Below are 22,056 nucleotides of genomic sequence, written 5' to 3'. Positions count from 1 at the left end.
CATGAGGACAGTGTAGGGTTTGGAGCATAAAAAGCCTTTTACTTATTACCCTTTGAGTTTGTCTCAGAACCCAGAAGGAAGAGCTGCGTGGGGGAAGCCTCCCAAGTGTCTCGGTCAAAAGCCATCTCTCAGTTCTTTCAAGCAAGCGGCAGGGGCATCAAATCTCTTATCCTAGAAGCCAACTCTGACCAAGCAATCCTGCTGCCCCTCATCAGCCACGAAACCAGTCTCTCCCAAATCTTCTCAGGCTTCTCTTTCAAGTCTTGTCATTATTTTCTGTGATTCATCTATTAAACATCAACATGGCCTGGGGATCACTCTTTTCTTAGCCAGTTCCTTCCAGGGACAGTCTGTTCAGAAATGTCCCCTATTCTGCCCAGAGCATGGGGAACTCAACTTCTCTGTGAATGTTCCAGGAGAACCTTCTGGGGAGCCTGTCTTGTCTGCAGTTGGCCTCCCACCCCACCCCTCAACCTTCCCTACACTATATATCCTCAGAAGTACCACCTGATGAGGCACCCAGCTAACTACTATATACAAGTTGCAGTTAACTTTGAATTTCTCTCCCTCACACATCTCTTAAATCCAGCTAGTCATCGACCCTAGAGATAAAGCCTCAAGTCTCTGGAACAGCTGTCCTTTGCATTTTCTCTGCCTCTGTTTTATTGGGTTATTGGAAAAGTCATGACACATTTTTGCATAGAAAACAGAAAAAATACATCATGACTTTTCCAACAACCCAATAGTTTGAGCCTAAGGGGACCATCCCACCGACCTCGGCAGAATTCCTTATTCCTCAGACAGTTGTTCTTCTCAAGACACCTTAAATACAAATCCTCAGTGGCTGCCCATATTTTAACATGGCCCCCAAAGGCCTAAATTCAGCTTTTACCCTGAGTTCCTGCTACCCATCATGGTTCCAGACAAACTGTATTTCTGAAAGTCATCCCAGTTCACCACATAATCCTAGATCTGAAGTGGCACCTCTACCCTGTGTTCTAACAACTAAGGAAGGCGTGTGTCTGTGGTCAAGCATTCCCTAACACCCCCTTTGCCACCCCATGAATGGTTCCTCAGCTTGCACTTTCAACGAGCTATCTGCACCCCTGTTCTTATCCAGCCCACGATGGGTTGGATCTTCCCAGACTGTAAACCCCTCAAGGACTAGACATATTCTTTCAGTCCCTGGCCAGTGCCAGGGATATGTCTGGCATTCAATAAATTCAGTCACCACCGATAGATTTTCACCCTACAGTATGATAATTTATTGACACCTTTTTTTATTACAATGAGTAGGAAGGGCACTGTTCCAAAACTGTTTTGTCTTCTGTAGAGGACAATAAAAACTGATATATATTTGGATAGATTAAAATCTATGACATGACCTCAAGGAAATAAAAAAAGCCAACATTGTCATAGGGCCTATTATATTATATGGTCAGTACCATTTTAAATGTTTTGTACATTAAATCATTTATGCCGGTGATACTATGATCTCTAAGAAATATGTACTGGGTCATGCAGATGATCAAACTATATTTCTCATCTGTCTCCTGTCTCCCCCCACAGTTGCAGGCTCAGAGACCTCAAAACCCTTGGAATTTCCAGTAATGAGAGTGGTAAAGGTGTCTTGTTATGTGAATGAGACACCCAAAGATGGGTGCTAGTTGCCAGGGAAATCAATTGTGTGACTGCAGAACTGAAATTTTCAGTCCTACCTCCAGATGTCCTGGCATGGGAGAGAGCTGGAGATTGAATTCAAGAATGGAAAATGGCCAGTTCATCAATCAAGCCTTTGCAGGGAAGCCGCTATAAATAAAAACCCAAAGGATGGGGTTCAGAGAGCTTCTGGGAAAAACTGATTTGGGAAGTTTGGGGAAAATGATGGTGGAAGCTCCATGTCCTTTCCCCATTCCTTGCCCTATGCATCTCTTCTGCTTGATTGTCCCAGAGTTACATCCTTTTAAAATAAATCAGCACTCTAGTGAATTAATGTGTCTCCCGGATTGAGTTGCTCTAGAAAATTAAACCCAAGGAGGAGGCCTTGGGAAGCTCCAACTTTTACAGCTGTTGGTCAGAAGTTAGGTCATAAATTTGACACCTGACTGCTATCTTGGGGAGGGGAATCTTGGGGCCTGACCTTTACCTGTGGAATCTAACAGTCCCTCCTAGTAGCCAGCGTCAGAGCTGAGTGGAACTGCAGATGCCAGCTAGTGTGGGAGCACTCTGTGTTGGCATGGGGGTGGGGTGGCTGCCACCAATACATCAGGTCTATGAGGTAGAACAATTCCCAGCTTACAGAGGAGCCAGGCAGGCATGGCGAGGCAGAGGTCCCCAGCTGCAGGATTCAAATCCAGGCAGACAGACCGACAAATCCAGTCTTTGACTTTCCAAAACTTACTCATCACTGTTGGTTGGGACTGTGCTTCAATGAAACAAAACTGAACTTTAACCTAATGCAGTCAACAAAGACATGAGGTACCTGAGCATTGGTCTTGGTGGAGGCGGCAGTTCATCCGGGTCCTGGCATCTTTTAGATTTTTTAGTGACTTGTTTATAGATATTTCGAGCTGTCACTCCCACCCATAGTACTGTGGCAAGGGTGGAATAGTGGAGAATTATTCCAACCTGGAAAGAAGATTGAAGACTATAAACTAAAAGGAAAAAAATCCATTCAACCACTAAGTATAGTAGCTGCCACTAAGGTTTATTAGATTGGAAAGTAACTTGTAAAACTCTGATTCAAAAACTGTGTGAAGGTTTGTTGTAATGAACAACACCTGCCTGCAATGATGCCACAGCTGGATTTAGGAGGGCTGCGGAATACAACTCACAACCAAGATGCTTCTTAATGCACCATGAATTGGCTCCTGGATATTATACAAAGTTGTGCTTCTCATAGAGGCCATCTCTGAAGCCCATTTTAAGGAGGAAGTGAAGGGCAAGGATAAGTAGAGGGCAAAGTTGCAGATTTAGCATATGAGACCTGAGGGCTAGTTCAGAGCTTTTATATAGTTTAGTGGTAGGAGAGCAATAGAACATTATCAGCGGTTAAAAGGGTGAACTCTGATATAAAAAATGTCTGATTTTAAAACTATGATCAATTCCTTACCTACTGTGATACCTTAGCAAAGTAACCTAACATCTCAAGTGTAAGGGTCCTTCATTTGTAAATGGAGAGTATTATCAAGAGTATAATTTTAGGAAAATTATATATAATGTCAGCTCTCAGAAATGAATTTTCTTCATTTGAATAGTGAGGGGATTGTCAATAAACGCCTCTAGTTTTCTCGCAGGGATGATGGTAGGGCACAAGACCTGGGACATAATAGGTGCTCAATAAAAGGAGGGACAATATAGATAAATGACACTAAGTTTCTCCCTAAAGAATTATGGAGAACATGCTTGTCGTATGACCTGTTCTTGAAGCAACTCGAGTTGAAGATAGAGTTCCTAGATGGGGGGTAAGCATGGGGGTGAGCAGTTCTATTTGAAGAAAAATGAATACATGCATTATTGGAGCGTTAAGGACATAATTCAGTTTTATTACCATCTTTTTGATATATCTCCTTTATAATTTTTGCAGGAAAAATCCTATGAAGGAAAATCTTCAAAAAAAAAAAAAACTTCATTATAAAAAAAATGGTTCTCTAAATCAAGACAATTAAATTGTTTGACATCATCAAACCTATGCCAATAACAGAAACATTTACATCCGTTGTCTAGAGTTCATTTTAATGGAACCCAAACTGCAGCTGAAACTTGGAAACATGAAAGTCCTAGGCAGTCCCACAGCAGGTAACCTTGCAGTGATTCTGCAAATGCTGTGAATCTGTCTGGTTTGGCCAAACTGAAAAAAAAAAAAAATTCAGTTTTCTTCTTCTTAAAGAGCACAATGGCTCTTGGATCCCATTAGTTTTGCTGACTACACTGGAAAGGCAAACTTTCAGACAGAAGTGGAACAAAAAGCACATAATAACCTTTTGAGGTCTCTGGAGTCACACCATATACTATAAGTAAAAATAGTATAAATGAATTCAGTGCAAAGAAACTAAAAAATTCAAGATAAATCACTCATGTTGACTCAAAAAGGTAGGTTCTATTATTGGTGGAGTTTTTTTCTGATTCAGACGTCCACAGGATAAGACTGGGCTAGAAAGTAAGTTTAAAAATAGAAGCTAAAAATATAAGACAGGAGATATAAGATGGGGAATTTTCTTTTTTAGCGCTAAGAGTTTGGAAAACTCAACTTACATATCAAAGTGTTTACCCTGTTAAATTTTCAAGGACGTGTTCAGACTTAAAAGATACCAAATACCAAATTCTTCCACTAAAACAATTCTTACCAATAATGGAATTTTGGAGACTGATATACTCAAGGAACAGGTTAAGCAAATCACCACATAGTCCACAAGAAATAAAGGCAGAATTACACACGTAGTAGAGAAGGTATTCTAATCTGTTGGTTTCCCAGCCCTTATCCCTTCTACAAATCCACTCTGGTCCCAAAACCTAGTGAAGTACAGTGATAAGGGATGGGCTCATAGAATCAGAGACCAACAAGATAAATTACTGATGTTGACTCCAAAAGGTAAGGTCTATTACTGGTGGAGTTTTCATACCTCAGATACCCAACAGCCTCAGTGATAGGGGAAAACTTACTTCAATTCTCTAAGAATCTAAGTTTCTATCTTTATAAAATAAATGATGATGTAGTTATCTTCTAAAGTTAATATGAACGTTAAGACAAATCATTGGCAGTAGTGACTAAGTAAAGAGCTCTTAACAGTCACTGATTAAATCTTCTCAGATGCCCTTATAGCTGGCACTGTTGCTAACAGATTAAATCATGGGGTGGAAAGGGCAACAAGGTAGGTAAATTAGATCCAGCCAAATCCTGTCACCGTGTAGCGAGGGAAACCAGGGTCCAGAAAGTTAATGAGCAAACAAATATTTGGCAACACATGATGAGCCAGAACCCAGATTCTTCCTGACCTTGAGCCAGCAGCCCCTTCTATGCTATTTCTCAACTTCATATTTCTCCTTTAGTTCCTTTTGCAAAGGAAAGCACCCAAGGACCCTCTAGAACTGACTGAAGAACCAGAGTAGGAAGTACCTGGCTTGAGACTGCCTCAACCAATCACTGTGGGGGGTAGGGGAAGAAGGAGGAGGAACCATATCAGACCCCCATCAACTATCAATAGAATATGTGAGCCCTGGGCCTCCCAGGTGGCGCAGCGGTTGAGCACTGGGTTGCGAAGCTGCCCACAGCCTCTGCAGCGCCGGTTTGATCCCCGGCTGCTCCCCGGCCACCAGAGGAGGGTCCCACAAGGCGCGCAGACCTCTCCTGCCGCCCGCTGCTCCCCTCGGCAGTGTACTTCGGTCCTTCTGCCTGCTCTGCTCCCCGCTCTGGCTCTGGTGAATTCTCTCACCCTCCAGCGCTTCTGACTGTGCCCAGTGCTTGTATAAATAAATGAATAATAAATCAATAAATCTTAAAAAAAAAAAGATTATGCGAGCCCTAAAAGGGAGATAAAACTGTACCACTTATGTGCATATGCAAAACTACATGCAACAGGTTACCCTTGAGGGCTTAGCTTCAGAGGTAACTTCAGTGATCCCTTAATGTCACCAGCCAACACATCATTTTATAGAAGAATCATTAAGTCCCAACTAGGAATAGTAACTAGTCTTACAAACTGTTCCTTTAGACAAAGATTTAGAACCTACTTACAAGAGTCCTAGACATGCTACCAGTCTCCTCTCAGCTGGCTACTAACTGAATTGAGTTTTGTAACAGAAATGAAGGCAGTCGTGTCTGTGTCAGGAATAACAAGAATAATGTTTCATCTTTAGTATTGCAAAATCAGAAGAAAATGACATGTAAAAACATCGAAAGATGTCCCCCAACCCCCCACCTTGTAAATCTTTAGAAGCCAACAGTCATTCATTCTGAAGCCCAGAAAACTCAGTGCAATTCTTCTCCATTTCATTCTAGAAATAAAATACCATTCCAGGCAGAGGAAGGCAATCGTCTTTACAATGGTCTCTTTCTATTCCTTACTGAAATAAATTTTTGTGTCTGCTTCAAGAAATCAATGAATATTTTTAGTTAAAACTGAGATGATTACTACAGCTGTGTGCTGAGCACACTCCTAACAGTGTGTGCTCAATATGGTACCCAGGTTGAGTGATTTCAACTACTTACCAACAGAGGTACTTTTTAGTTCATTCAGGCAATAAATATTTACCAAGCACCTACTATGTGTCTGGTTCTGGGCCAATACCTTGATAAATACTGGTGCATCAAATCAACAGAATCCCTGCCCCCCTCAGAGAGCTGATGGTCAAGAAAGTATAGAGTCCAGGGACAGTGAATAAAAACGTGTCACTAAGTGTTGTAGGCACCATGGAATTTTAATCATCACCAAGGATAATGAGGGGAGGGGAGAGACACTACGTCTGAGGAAAGCCAACTGTTAAGTGGGAATCAGCCATGAAAAGGCAAACACCAGGAAAAGAGAACTATTCTCTAATGTATGTGTATTAAGTTGATGCAAGAACTATTCCCTGAGTTCTTACAGGCTCCAGACTTTTGTTTCCAGCATGTTTCAGGCCTACATTGTGTAGGGCAGAGAGGTCACTTCACCAGTAATAACAGGAGTAGTAACACCAAACATCTACTGAGCACTGATTGTGTGCCGGGAACTCTCAAGTCACTTAGTCCTTTGTTAATTCTCATACCCAAGCATTTTAAGTGGGATCTGAGGTATACAGTATGGATTAATACTGACAGAAATAACCAGAATGATGTTATGTCTTATACAGAAGGAGGAAGAAAAATGTAAAAACAGATGGAAATATGTTAACATTTGTAAATATCAAAAGATAGGCTTTTCCCCCTTTTCGGTATGTCTTTAACAAATGATCGCTTGTTCTAGAGTCCTGGATAATTCAGTGCAATCACTCTCCTTTTCATCCTAGAATGCCTCAGAACCACTGAAGTTCAAAATGTATTTTAATGATTGAGCCAGTATCACCTGCTTTCATGTAATGAATAAGTTATTATTAACATGCAAGCCAGAAAGAAAAAGGCCAACACCGGATGGTGCTAATAATACGTGGAAAACAGAAAACAAAGCAAAGGGTCAGACAAAACCAAACCAGTAAGAAACTCTGTAAATCTGACAATAAATTGAGAATACCAGATGGGGAAGGGGAAGCTGGAGAAGGAAGTGGGGGGAAGGGTCCCAATGGATTATGGTGGACTATGGGTGCCTTGGTGGTGGGGGTGCAGTGGTGACATGCAGGGTGTGGTCCTACTTCTCTGAAGTACATATATTGTTGAGCGCCAATGTTACCTCAAACAACAACAACAACAAAACAAATAGCCAAAAAACCTAAAAACAAAAGTATCTAAGAATCTATCGGAAACACCTTGACAACAACCTACATCAAATCATATGACCCTAATCACCCAATGTAACCACCACCTGCTATCCTGCATTTACTATTCCTCTGCTTTCCTTTTTAATACAGTTTTATTGCACCTACATATTTCATTAAAAGTTTACTGCTTCTTATTTTCATAATAATAAAAGACATCCGAGTGACAGTAAGTTATGGGACTAACTTTGTTCACTTACTTTTCCAAGGCTCAGTTGCTCTGTTATGCACTGTAGAAGTTCATTAGCTTTGGCTAACACAGTGGCATAGCTACTCACTGACGTCCTCAGAGATGGCCATTTGGGTTTCTTGGGGTTTTTACTCTTGTTGGTGCTGCTGTGTCGATTCATGACCCTGGTTTACCCACATGCCCGTGTCTGTTCCATGTGGACAACTTTTTCCGTGCCCAGCAGTCTGTGATTGGTCAGCCTCAGAAAGTCAAGTTCCCTAGGGCCCTCCTCTTACACTCACAGCCACATGAACGAAAGGTCCTGTGAATCCACATGTGGATTAACTTCAGGCTTAACCTTTGCCAATGGAAAAGGCATAAAATGGTAACCAGTGTGGTCTAAGGCATCATCTCTGTGGTCACCGGTGATGCTGGGCATCTCTTCCCACGCACCAGGGCTCAGGGTATGTACGCCGAGAACCTTCTATCCACAAGCACATCGCTGGATTGTGCTGACCTTCTCACTCACTGTACTTTAATACACTTTTGTTTTCCAATGTTCTGTCTACTATACATATTGAAAAGACCTCCAATTTGTAAGTTCTCTTTTTACTTTTAAGGAATCGTAACATAATTTTTGTATTTAGTTAAATGTACCTCTCGTCTAGTTATGCCTTTTGATGTCACACTGAAAACATCTTTCCTTATCCCAAGGTTTATAATATTTTCTAATAAAAATTTTAACATTCTGGCTTAGACATAGAAGTTTTCCATCTACCCAGAATTCACTTGTTTTTAATATGGCCTGAGGTAAGGTCCATTTTCATCTTTTCCACATATAATTTTCCTGCTCATTGTGCTGCATAGTAGCCTCGATTCACCCAGCCGGTTCCACGTGAAGCTGCTTCTGCGTCATTCTGCCATGTCGAGTGACTGATCTCTCCCTATTCTCAGGGCCAGTTTTAAGACCATAGTCTCCTAAGGCCCAAGAACTAGGAGGACACTATCCCCACTCTACTTCTCCTTCAACCAGGGTCAGGATTTTATCATGTCTTTTACATTAAATGTTTGGCATGAGAGCACACAAACCAAGTAGCCCGAGATTCCCAAAGATAAAGACACAAGCTCCTTAAGTCATATATTCGGTTCTGAGATGGTATTTTAAAACTTGCAGTAAGCTGTGCAAGTTTAATTAAAGAAAAACAAACATTAAGGAAACATTTTGCATTCCACTGTTCACAAAACAGATGAAGTAGTTTTCTAAGACAATTTTCTTTTTCCATTTCTATTATTCACTTGAACTCACCGCCTGGCAGACACTGGCATTTCGGGTTTGGGTTATTCCTCCCACAAACACCACACAGGTCAGGAGAATATGGAAGCACAAGTTCACAAGCATGTGCCAACCCTTGACACTGATTCGAATCAAACTGTTAAAAAGAAAAGGGAATATATTAATTTCCAGGCTAGTGCACTGGAAGCAGGTCACCGGGAAACCCCTCTCCAAGTTAACAATTTTAACTGCAACGAGATCAAATTTAAATGTTTGATGTTCAAACATCACACACACACACACACACACAAACTTTTGGAGAAATTACTGACCTCAATCCTGTTTCTTAACATTTAACTTCAGACACTAAAGAGACCAGTCACTCACGGAATAACTGCACCCACTAAAGGCTAAACGAATTCCCATAATAAGAAAAGTGGGCTTCTACTAGTTATGACAGCTGGGATATTTGTTTGCCTCCTGAGATTTCTGCAAGGCGCCAATCTCGACATTCCCTGACCTAGCAGGGAACACGGTCTGCGAGCCCGGTGCCTTTCTCCCTGGTCTCTCATAATGAAATGCTCAAGTCTTTCTTTCTTTCCTTTTTTTACATCAAAATCTCCTTTTGTTTCTTAACAAAATGTCAAGAAATGTCATATCTGTCTAGCTTAAAGAGGAAAATACATTCTAGCAAAACCTCTTGTAATATGAATGTGTGCTTAGGAACTAACAGGCAAATAATTCTTGCAAAACCTACTGTAAAGTGAATTTCTACTTAGCAAATACTTTCAGTTTATTACTTCTTACTATGAAAGTAAAGGTGCCTTTAGCTTTGCCTCCAATTAACAAAAACCGTATCCCATACATAAATGCCCAACTTTCTCAAAAATGCCATCTATAAAATAAAGGTTATCACAAAAGGCAACAAGTCAGAAATAGCAGCATTGGTTCTGGAAGACACCTCTTCAGGAGTCTTCCCCCTCACCCCCTGTTGCTCCCCTGTCCCAGCCCCAGCCTCCAACACATACGTGCATATTCTTTCCTAAATCCAGACTCAGCAAACCGACTGGATGCTGTAAAAAGAGGACGTGTCCGTCTCATGTACTATAATTACTTATGTCCCAAATTGCATTCTAAAGTAATCACTCTCACTGTGAATGGAGAGCATAGTATTAAACTCAGTTTTACCCTAATTAAAATGAAACAAGCTCCTCCAAGTGCAAGTGCATAGGTTTGGGTTGGCCATGTTCTATCTTACCTGTGATGGTACACATAGCTGACGATGACCGCGAGGAGGCACAAGAGTAGAATGATGGCTGTTGTGTAAACCACAGGGTGCAGGAGACTGGCTGCCTGGGTGTACAGCTCAGATCCTGTCAAATCCTGGGAGAAAAAAGCAAGCATTGCTCAGGTGCTCTTCTTTGGATATAGGACTTGTGAGATTTTCTCTCCAGTGACTAAAACACACTGATTAAAGAAACACTGGTCCTGCCAACTCTTCATGTTATCCACATACTAATGTTTCAGGCTACTTCTCTCCCCTTCTTAACTTTCACTGTGTTAACTATTCAGTGTGTGTTTGTGTGTGTGTGTGTGTCTGTGCATGTGTGCACACCACATATCTCCATACACACTCTTGATGCCACACTAGACCAACTGCTTTGAAAGTCACAATATTGACTTTGTTATGAGGACCACGGGAGAGAAAACAGCATCCTACGTGTGGATGATTTAGAAGGAAGAGCAACACAGATTTTCCACTTTTTAAAGTCCTTTCATGCCTCTCATCATGCTGCACAGCCACCAGCTGGTAAGTCAACAAAGCCAAAATATACTTCTCCAACCATCCCTAGTCAAGAGTCACAAACACAATGGACCCAGAGGGTCCATGGCACTGGGGACATTCATGCTGACACATGAGGCCTGCCCTTGCGAAGCTGCATGTCACAAAGGAGATAGATGCACAGTCAGACCCCAACCACATTTGACAAAGCTGAGGGCAGTGTGGCTGTGGGAGCAAAGGGCATAAAACTCAGAACTGCCAACAAGAGTAATTATTACACAGCATGTACCATAATCTAGGCGCTGCTGCAGCACTATACAGGGATTAACCTGTGAGCTAGGGTTATTATTAGCCCATTTTAAAACTTCAAAACCTGAGGTTCAAAGAGAATTGTATTATCATTCCCATTTGAAAGCATGCAAAGTGCAATGAAAACTAGATCCAAAGGAGCAAGGCTGTGGAGGCCCTCGACATGAACACGGTGGATGGGAATATTCCTTATAAAACACCAAAACAGGCTGGGGAGATCCTCCACCCTGCCCACGGACACCAGGCCTGAGGATAGGGCTGCAGGGGGCAAAGCTGAAGATTCACCAGACTCTTCACTCGAGTGTCTTTCTAACTGATTGTAAAGCTACATGTGACATGGATGCAGGAAGTGCACAAGCATGTATTTTGAATAGGACATTCATGAGACAGGCACTGAGACCAGAACAGCTGGGGCAACCAGGACAGGAGCCCATGACACAGACATTTGCACAATTCCACCTGACACAATTCCAAGCTGACAACAGAGTCTCACTGGAACACCTCCACAAGCCCTTCACCTCCCTGGATGAGAGGCCCAAGAAGGCAGGAAGAGTAAAGCAAATAGGAAGAGAGTGATACCACATGGGAAGCTGAAGGCCAGGCTGCCTTTTCCAGGATGAGGAGTCCAGAGCCTAGTCCAGAGCCAGTAATTCACCTACTTAGGTGATAACTTAACCGGACACCCTCATGTTCAGTCACTGTACCAAGAATGGGACACGCAAGGCAGCATGGAACAGGGTCCACCCCTGAAGGGCTGACAGTTTATCAATGAAGTACCCAGAGGGAAAGACAAGGAGAAGCCATCACTGTACATTTTGAACAACCCCCTCGAGAGAAGCCCACAAGATGAGGCTGTGTGAGGGGTCTCAAGGCATCTGCATTCTGCCCAAATGCAGAACATCACTGGGAAAATTCAAAATCAGGGGGCAACGAGAAGCAGTTAGATACTAGTAAGAACAGACACTCACCCCTCAATTTCTAGAGAAAGCTACCATGGAAGGTAGCTTTAGAATTTCCATACATCACCTGCTCTCTATTTCTCAGGAAATGTTGGCGACACTGTGCCAATTACATGCTGGCTTTGTGAAGTGGGGCGCTGATTTCACTATCCCCACCATCACCTGCAGGGGTGCAGAAGGAGCAGGAGGAGGAAGTGTCAGAGTCCTCCAGGGGATATGGCAGAGAGATTGCAAACTGGGTAATAATTGGTATTAGCCAATGAAATGTATTACCCAACAAAATATCAGAGTCAACTCAGTTCTCAAATTGCAATGTCTGATCATATTTAACTTTCAAAAAAATCAGTAGCTCACAAAAGTCAAATGAAAGGGACATCCTATGAGAAAAAAAATGGGCAAAGCGCTAAAAATTCCAGGGCACGAGCGCAAAAGACACAAGGACTGGGCGAGGGTCAAGCAGGGCTGGTTTTCTGCACACTGGGATGCTGTGGTTGTCCCCACAGACAGACCTGCCAAATGAGACAGAATCCCTGCTGGGGAGTGACTAGGACAGAAAGGCATCAAGGGCCAGCGAGCAAATAGTTCATGCTTTGCAAGCCAAGAAGCAAAGGGAGACTATTCTGCAGGTACTTATTACCCACTTAAAATATAACCAGTAAAAAAATTAAAACCATGCTTGGCTTTCCAGCTTTGGATACAGACTAGTAAACAAACCACAGCTGATAAGATAGGGCCCCATGGATGAAATGTTTGCCAGGGTGTGAAAACTCCTGGGAGGAAGGAAATAAATCCAGATAAGAAAACCTAACTTTAAGGCAAAATACAAGAGAATATAAGACTATTTAAGACAAACAAGACTAGGACAGTAAAGAAGTTAAGATGTCCAAAATAAGACTGGTCAAGCAGAAATCTGAATCAAAGTTATTTCCAATTATACTGGTGAAAGTGCTCATCAAAGAAAGCTCTTTCTTTTCTTTCTTTCTTTCTTTTTTTTTTTTTGTATCTATATGAGATGATGGGTGTTAGTAAGCTTACTCCTGGTAATCAGTTCACAATACCTGCAAGTCAAATCATGCTGTGCTGGCAATTCTAGCTCAACAAACACAGAAGCAAAAAAAAGGCAAAATGGACAAAAACAGAGAAGACTTCAGCAAAAATATCACAAAAGGGGATGCCCAAATGGCCAGTAAGAAATTGTGAAGGTGGCTTGAGGCCACTAGTCAGCAGCAAATTGAAACCAGAATGAAAGAGCGTAATGCCACCCCACAGAGGATGTGAAGACTCAAGCCACCGTACCTGGCCAGGCTGTGTGTGCCCAATCGTTACGCTCACACTATTTAGGTTTTTATTTTCTTGCCATCCCCACTCCTGTGAATCTTTCTGCCCCAATGGGCTGTTTCTGAGCATATGATTCAAACAAACTCAACTTCTGCTTAACTTTTTTCTCTGTATATCAATGACACCTTATGCTGTATTGGGTTAAAGTGGGTAGAAAATGAACCAAGTTATGGTACCTGTTAGAGATTTACAAACAAATATTTTTTTGGTCTTCTTTAAATACAAAATTCCTTAAAACCAGATCAGGAAAATTTTTAAGAGCTAGCTGCAAAAATAGGAATTTAGACTTGCTTTATAAAACCACAATTTAAGATCGTTTTCAAGAAAACTGGAGTTATCTATTTATTACTACCTATTATTCAAAGGTTTGCCAGAAAAAAAAGTGACTTCTAATTTTTAAAAAATATTTCTTCTTAGATAGAGCTTTAAGAGTAGGTAGGATTCTATTAACTTTGCCAATACATTTAATTAGCAACTGAAAAAATTCTGTGTGTTATCTTGATTATAATTTTGTCATTAAGCTCAGTCAAGTACATTTGTTACCACTAGGTGGCACAGTTATATTTAAGAAAAATCAAGGCCATGCTCCAAAAATAGAAAATCACAGCACTGTATTTTAACTTTAAAGAACTGTATATTACATTTTTTACAAGATTAAAAATATGAAGATAAAATAATAGCTTATTTCTTTCAGAAAAAAATATTAGATTAAGTATAGGAGAATAGCTAGGAAATTCAAAAATGTTTTAAAATGATACTATATAAAGAAGTTTCACATGGTACATTACTGTGTCATTAACATTTGAGTTTATAAAGTGCTTTTTGTGTAAGTGTTGTGCTTCATTTCTTTTGTCCAACTTTTTCTAATTAACTATATGAACATTTTATACAATACCACACATCTATTATTTCTACATTAGTATTTCACAATTTCAGGTTATTTCATCATCAAAACCTAAATGAGACAAGACTTTAAACTCAAAGAGAGAATGATTAATACTTCATCCTTTAATCGGAAAGGTGACTGAAAAGTAATAAAATGTGACCTTACAGAAACCAGACTGAGAGCTAAAGAAAACACCTTTCTACTTGTAAAGAGAATTCTAAACTATTAGCACTAACTTTAAATTCAAGAGGATAAAAGACACATAAAACAGCGGGGCCTAACCAGTGTCAGGGGCCCATGCAAACATAAATTCAGGGAAGTGACTGAAAACAATGCCCCTTTATAGAACCCATTTACACCACCTGTCTGTCTGTCTTGGAAGGTGAACTATACTAAGTTGAGGAGCAGAGAGATAACCAAAAAACAGTCGAGGAAAATCTAGTCCAATTCAAGCTTACTTCAAGATCCTTTTGAGCAGTAAATGCTCTTTTTTAAAGAAAAAAAATTCATAAAAACTAAAATAGATCTTATTTCAAGAATATTTACTGCTTCAATACAATATTATCTAAGTAACAGATTCACAAATGGGTACAGAAATAAAAATATAGGTGTACTAGCCCCCAAGCGAGCTTCAAACCCCCTAGGAAATGTCTTTCAGATTCATCAGTAATTGCTTCCACTCCTCTAAATCTGTACATATATACTCTGGAATGTTAGTATAATAATTATGAAATAAAAACTTGCATGGCCAATTTCATAATTATCTGACTCACTCAAATGTCTCATTACAGGTTCCCCTGATATCAAAAGTAGACTTTGGTAGATTATTTTGGGGGTCTGGAAATGCTCAAAATTTTTTCCATGTAAATAAACAGTAACAGCACTCTCAAGCCCCTCAAATAACCATCAAATCACACCTGACAGGAATGTTCTATTTTCAGAGGGCAAGTGAAACTTGAAATAAAAGATCTGGTCTTTGGTAAAGAACTACTTATTTTACCAAAGATTATTAGGTGGAAACAATGATAAAAAACAGAAAACATTAGCTAGATTAGCATTAAAATTGAAAAGGCATTATTTGTGTCAATACTGTTAGTTGCAGTGACTAAACTGAAATTATCATCATTACTTTAAATTCAAAAAGAGTCTGAAAATTATGATGTGCAGTGGAAACAGGCAGTTGGTGACAAAGCAGGAAAATCCTGACTATTTCACTGTGTCTCTTTGTGCAAATAAACCCCTCTTCCTGGGTTGATTGTTTAACTGTATGTTTCCAGGATGTCTCCAAATAACCAGAAAGTTAAAGTTAGTTGAACTGATTTACTTTTCAAGTTGAAAGCAGCAGCTCTCCTGCCTTCCTGTGACTATGCAGGAACCTCTCTTTTCTTTCTTTTTAATTTTTTTTAAAGATTTATTCATTCATGCATACAAGAGCTGGGGCACAGGCCAGAGATGCCAGGGTGAGAGGATTCACCAAAGACAGAATGGGGAGCAGAACAGGCAGACTGACTGAAATACACTGCTGAGGGGAGCAGAGGGTGAGTCAGGAAAGGTCTGCTGCACCATGTGGGTAGCTCCCTGGCGGGCCAGGGATCAAACTTGTGCTGCAGAGGCTGCGGACAGCTTGATAGTGTGGTGCTTAACCCCTTGCGCCACCAGGGAGGCCCCACCTCTCTTTTCTTACTACACCTGTCCTTTCGAAATGTTAGAAAAAAAAGTCTAATGCAAATTTTTAAAACCAAATTCAATCCTAAACATTTCACTTAGTAGTAAGTCAATTTCCCTTGAAAGCCAGATCCACACCCAACATGCATCGACTCAACAACCGCCTTACCATCAAGAGCGCATAGTTACTGAGCGAGTAGCACTGGATGGCGGTGATGTTGGCATCCGAGTAGAGGATATGGCACCCGTCGGACTTCCAGCCTCCTTGTCCATTCAACAAATCGAAATCCCACTGGGCGGCCACACCATCTGCTCCATGTGCGATGCGACGCAGAGTCACGTTCACCGGGATGTGGCGCGTGTCCACATTCACACCATCTGGAGAGAACAGGACAGGAAAAGGATCCAGAAACAAACTTCATAAGCAATGAAATGTCAACGTATACACTAATGGGCGCTCTGGAATGATCTAACAAAAATAAGCATTTTTAGGAGCAGCGGATTCCAGGCAATGTTGGATGACTACGGGACCCCGTGGGCGCGCGCGCGCACCGATCTTGGCGAGGATCACTGGGGTGACCACCGTGCGCCGTTTTCCATCATCAGCCAGGTGAGTGGAATTGCCAGTGGCTGGAAAGAGCTTTCCGTTGCGGAATGCGATGAGTTGAAGCTTGTAGACAGAGTCATCAGTGGGTCTGACCTCTCTTTTTTGCTTGGGTGAGAAAAGAGAAGGTGGTAGCTGAATGGAGGCCTCCACAATGGTATTCTGAAAATAAATTCAGAGCACAAAAACAGGGAAGAGATGAGATGTTAGTTATGCAGAAACCAGGTTTCAGAGAGTTGGTTTCTAATCAGATGCTGAATCCATTTCTTAAATATACATGCAAAATTTAATAGTTAAAACAAATTATCCATTAATTGTTAGGTCTGAACAATACATAATAGTCAAGAACAAAAGCAGCATAAAATCAAAAGATATGCAGATTTGATTGCAAAGACTTAAAAGAAATAAACAAGGAACTCTTATAAATGACAAAGTGAATTTTCCCTATTGATGAGGCAGACAGCTTTAAAACAAATCAAGGAAATCAGTGATCTCTATGTCGACTTTGCAATGACATGTAGAGTAAATAAGCACAATTGTAACCTCTCATTAATGTGAGCCTAATTAATTTGGGCTTATGGAACTTTAAGGTGATTTATGATGGAATCAAACTTTCAGACAAAAGAAAAATATAACAGAAGGTGAAATTCAGCAAATTCTAATTTTACTGAAGTTTACCTGACACTAAGAAACATTATATGTAAAAAACATAGTAACAAATGGGAACAAGGAAAAATGCTGATCGATCATGTTTTCAGACATTAATTAGAAATGTTTTAATTATAAGCCTGCATTCAATAAAAAAATAAATCTATACACCAAGAGGCAAGCAATTAACTATCATTTAAAACTCCCTTGTTTTAAGAACTTATCAAAGACTTTCTCCTAGCACCAACCTCTCCTCCTCCACTGTGATAAATACTGCCTGCAGAATTTCCTCTTAAGAATCAAATCTGGGGCCTCCCCTTGTGGTGCAGTGGTTGAGCGCTGGGCTATGAAGCTGCCCGCAGCCTCTGCAGCGCCGGTTCGATCCCTGGCCACTGGCAAAGGTCCCACATGGTGCGCAGGCCTCTCCTGCCACCCGCTGCTCCCCTCAGCAGTGTATTTTGTCAGTCTGCCTGCTCTGCTCCCCGCTCTGGCTCTGGTGAATTCTCTCACCCTCCCGCGCTTCTGACTGTACCCAGTGCTTGTATAAATAAATAAATTAATCTAAAAAAAAAAAAATCAAATCTGCCCCTGTATCCTTTCAGTTCGAATAGCACTTTTGTTTTCTGATGTTCAGAGAATATTCGCTCCAGACCCTAAGTGCGCCCTGTCATTTGACTAAGAAGTCTTCAATTCACTACAGCCTATCATCCAGAAACAGTGTATTTATCAATATATATTTTTAATTTTCAAGTATTTATTTGGCAAACATTCAAGCATTAAGCAAAGGCATTTTTTTTTAATACAATGATCACCAAAATAAATAGCAAGCAGCTAATGAGTATTTCCCGGTACTATATTAGGAAGACAAACTGTTGCCTAGAAATATTTTCTGCCATAACCAGAAAACTCTGTGTATACAAATTTGCTGTGTTTGGTCCCATGGTATGAAATAAACTAAGCCTTGTAAAATATAAAAGTTTTATTTACTTTTTTTTTTTTTTTTGGAAGTACCATTGGTTGGTACCTTGTTAGTGTTTGGACAGTACAGGATTTCCCTCTCAGGCATAGTTACCACTGGCACCCACCACTAAGCACCCATGGTCCATCATCAAAGTCTATCATAGACCTTGTGCTCGTCCCCTACCTGTTCTCACCTTTGCCCCTCTCGCAATGGATGTCTCTGTTCCAAGGTCAGCTAGCTTTCAAGGGTTGGTTTTAAAGTTTGTCTTTGACCCTTTGTTTGGTTTCTCTGTATTCCACACATAAGTGACACCGTCTAGTATTTTTCTTTCTCCTTCTGGCTTATTTCTGAATTTACCCATGTTTGAGATCTGTTTTATTCCCCTATGCACACAGCACATGTGGGTGTTCCTAAATGAAAGGCTCCATTACTCTTTTGTCTGGCAAACTCTTGAACTGTTCTGATTAATTTTGGGCGAGATAATTCCAATGGCAATATAAAAGTTGAAGATGAGAATGGTTGAGAACAATGCAAAAAGACTACACAAAGTCTTTAAAGAAGGCGATTCTTGGATGCTTAATTTCATGTCTCTTCAGGTTGCTGCTTCTATGTTAGCTGCCCCCTCTTCTACACTCAGTGGCATTCTGCACACAACTCCACTAGAGGTAACATCTGCAGTGGCACAGGGGAGCCACTGTCTGTTTCTTAACAGTTTCAGAAGGACTTTTGAGTGTAGAAAATATCATTTTGACTCCCCTTATTAACAAACTTCCTGGCATTTGTATTTGGCAGAAGTAGCCCACTACTTAAGAAATTTATGAAAAGCTATATGGTGTGTTTATGGGAAAAACAATTTTTATTCCAGCAGGTAATTAAGTTTAGAATTAGTTCTCAACTGCTATGCTTAAAATAATGTTAGGACAGAACAGAAACCCACAAGTATCTGTTGAAACTATTTTGGGAGTTTGAATACTGACAGTTTCACTATTACTTTTAAATGGAGGATGCCAATAAAATATTTAGTAGACATAGGATTTCTACTATTCTCACAAATATATCCTAATGAGGAAACAAAATCTAGTATAAATTTATTTGTTATCTAGCAAATTTCTATTAGATACATACATTTTTCTTAAGTATACAATGAGGCATACAAAAAAGAAAAAAAAAACACATCAATAGTTAAGAGTCAATTAAAACGTCAAACTCCTGATAAAGTATGACATATATTAAACATTTTCTAAAACTTAAGTACTATAAAATTCACAAGATTATTCTATTGTGTATGCAACATGAACCAAAAACAAGGTATAACTCTCTGGGAAAGGATTGCTTATGAGAGATCAAAATGATTTAAAAAGGAAGTCATATCTAATCTAAATGAAAACTAAAGAAAATAACATCTGTGATTTCTAGGAGTCATAAAAGGTCTTCGGCACAAGTTTAATCTTGTAAACCAAGCAAACAACAACAAATAAATAACTCAGTTGTATGGCAGAGCACTAACAGATGAGAGCGACACATTCAAAGCTGGCAAAAACTTATGGCTTCTAAGAGATCATCAGAGCCCAATAAACAGCATTATTCAATAATACTTATAGCTTCCCTGGGTGGACAAACATAGTGACCCAGGGGTTCTGGAAAGCAAACAGCAACTCTATCAATAATGTTTAGATTTTTACAGTGAGAAGTAAAACTTATTTAATTGCTTTAAAAGAAGTGTTGATCATTTGCTAAGGAAAGGTTATAAATCTAATTTTAAAAAAATCACTGAGGAATACTTATTTGTTACATTTATCATGATTATATCTGTTTGCTACTTGGCCTTAGGACAAGAAACACAATGTTTAAAATTTCATTTAAACATATATTTAAGTGCATAGATTATAGCAACGGAAATAGATGGAAACTCACAAAGTAGAGCTAATAAATTAGAAAAATCTCTCAAAAGTCCTTTGGGATGTGAACATATTTGATTTCCAGTATTTACTATTGAAGATCACACACCATCCATGGGGAGGAAGACATGGCTCTGGAACAAAGACCAGGAATCGGAGTGTAACCGCACAATCCTGTCTACGCTGAAGTCTCATCAGTCACATGTTGTCAGAATCCTCTTAACAAATGGTTCTGAGGACCAACGGGACCACAGAATCACAAAGTCTACACATCTGTGAGTGAATGCTTTTACTATTATTTGCAGTAGTTGTCTGGAGACTAGGGAGAGAGAAACATCTTAAAGCAACTGACTTGCCAAAAAATTATCTAGAACTGGGTCACACTTCAACTTCATCAGTTCAGTTTTGGTATTAATTTTAATACTAACAACTGATCAAGCATGAACACACACGAAGTGACTGTCACCAGAGCTTTTATTACCTGACTTGCTAAGTTCCTGTATTTGTCCCTATTTGCAGTGACATTAGACTAAAAAGAAAATGCTAGATATTATGAGGGATCTTAATGCAAAGGCTTCTGCTACATTTTAACATCTTTTAAATCAATCTGGACTCTGCTACTGTGCAATTAAAATGTTCTGAAATCCTAATTTTGTTTTGGTGTATAGAATTCAAACACTAAAATTGGAGTGTGTCCAAGAGCACATGATTTAAAACAATAAAATACTAATTTATTAAGTTTTCTTGACTATCTTCTCCCTCAATTTTAAGCAGATAGATGTTATGATACATCCTAATTATTTCTTGTATGCAATTAGTTATTAACTGTCTACCACCTTTTGATTATCTCGCTGCAGAAGATTAACAGGGATTATGCTTGATTTTAGAATTAATTTTTTACCTTTCTTTGCTAATTAAGTTTGGCCATTAATTTTTAATCATCAACATTTCAGGGAATGTTTTGTGACTCTGTGTCCAGAGCCACACAATGAGATAAGTCAAGATCCCAGCCCTCAAAAAGTCATAACCCAACAAGGGAGAGAAAATGACACTAAAATAATCACAAGAGTGAACATTTAGGCACTGTTTCAAATGATTATATATTTGCATCATTTAATTCTTGGTAACTTTTGAGATTAGTAGCCATTTCATGATTCCTCTGTAACAAAAGACATCTGACATTCAGAGAGGTTAAGGTACTTGTCCAAGTTTGCACAGCTTTTAAGTGGGGGAACAGAGCATGAACCCAAGCAGTCTGGTGGTAGCAGAGAGACCACATTCTTGTGACTATGGTAACCACCATCTTCCTTGGCCTCTCATTATATCTCAACTCACCATGTCATATCAGATGCTAATCATTCTAGAAAATGAACAAACCACTTGGAACTACCTGACAATGATAAATTCTGTATGAAGAAAAGAAATCAGGTGTCATCTGAATGGGGGAAGGTAGCAGGGATTTCCCACGCAGAGGTAATGCTAAGGGCACAAAGGACAGAAACGAAGGCATGCGCGGTATGTCTAGAAAACCAAAAGGACTTCAGCTGGGCTAACAGACTAGACTTCTGAGATAGGGAAATACAGGATGTGAAGAGAAAAAACTAGTAAGTTCCAGTCAAGAGTACTTCGACAAATCAGTTCTTTGTGGCTACATTACGAATGAATTCAAAACACCAATGATTTCTCAAAGCTCTTAGTAGTTAAAAAAAAAAAAAAAAAACATGCTAACATCTGAATTATGGTACCAACAATGGAAACATTTGGTTGAAGAAAATTAGATTGGGTGCTTTAAGAGTCAGATGACAGGCAATTTCATCTCCAATTGACCAATGAATGAGGCTGCCACTGGAATTCAACCACCCCTCAAGCAAACCTCAGTCTCTGGATGAAGAAAGAAACACACTGGCACCACAGGGAACATGCAATTTTAGAGACATGAGCAGAGTATTCTGTGCAAGGTAAGGAGGACAATACTGTGATGAGGTCTGAATGCATGGCATCAGGTTAAGATTTCCTGAAGGTGATAGTCCTGCTGGGTTTTAGCACACAAGTAATGAGCAGGGGAGGGAGAGAAGAACAGGGGATTTGGGAAGAATCAGCATGAGCCTAGCCTAAGA

At 40.0% G+C, this 22,056-nt stretch overlaps 1 protein-coding gene across 1 annotated transcript in view; it reads right to left on the bottom strand.

Annotated features, from left to right (window-relative positions):
- Positions 1-22,056, bottom strand: part of ADGRA3 (adhesion G protein-coupled receptor A3) — a gene marked incomplete at both ends in the record, with an annotated part of 95,267 nt that overhangs the window by 3,047 nt on the left and 70,164 nt on the right. The window contains 5 exons of the mRNA XM_084233245.1: positions 2,483-2,628; positions 8,922-9,045; positions 10,147-10,271; positions 15,998-16,206; positions 16,381-16,594. Of these exons, the coding sequence (XP_084089371.1) occupies positions 2,483-2,628; positions 8,922-9,045; positions 10,147-10,271; positions 15,998-16,206; positions 16,381-16,594 (818 nt within the window). The remainder of the gene's footprint in view (positions 1-2,482; positions 2,629-8,921; positions 9,046-10,146; positions 10,272-15,997; positions 16,207-16,380; positions 16,595-22,056) is intronic.

This window comes from Talpa europaea (genome assembly GCF_964194135.1).
Source record: "Talpa europaea genome assembly, chromosome: 5".
NCBI lineage: Eukaryota > Metazoa > Chordata > Mammalia > Eulipotyphla > Talpidae > Talpa > Talpa europaea.
This window is presented reverse-complemented; position numbering and strand designations above follow the sequence as displayed.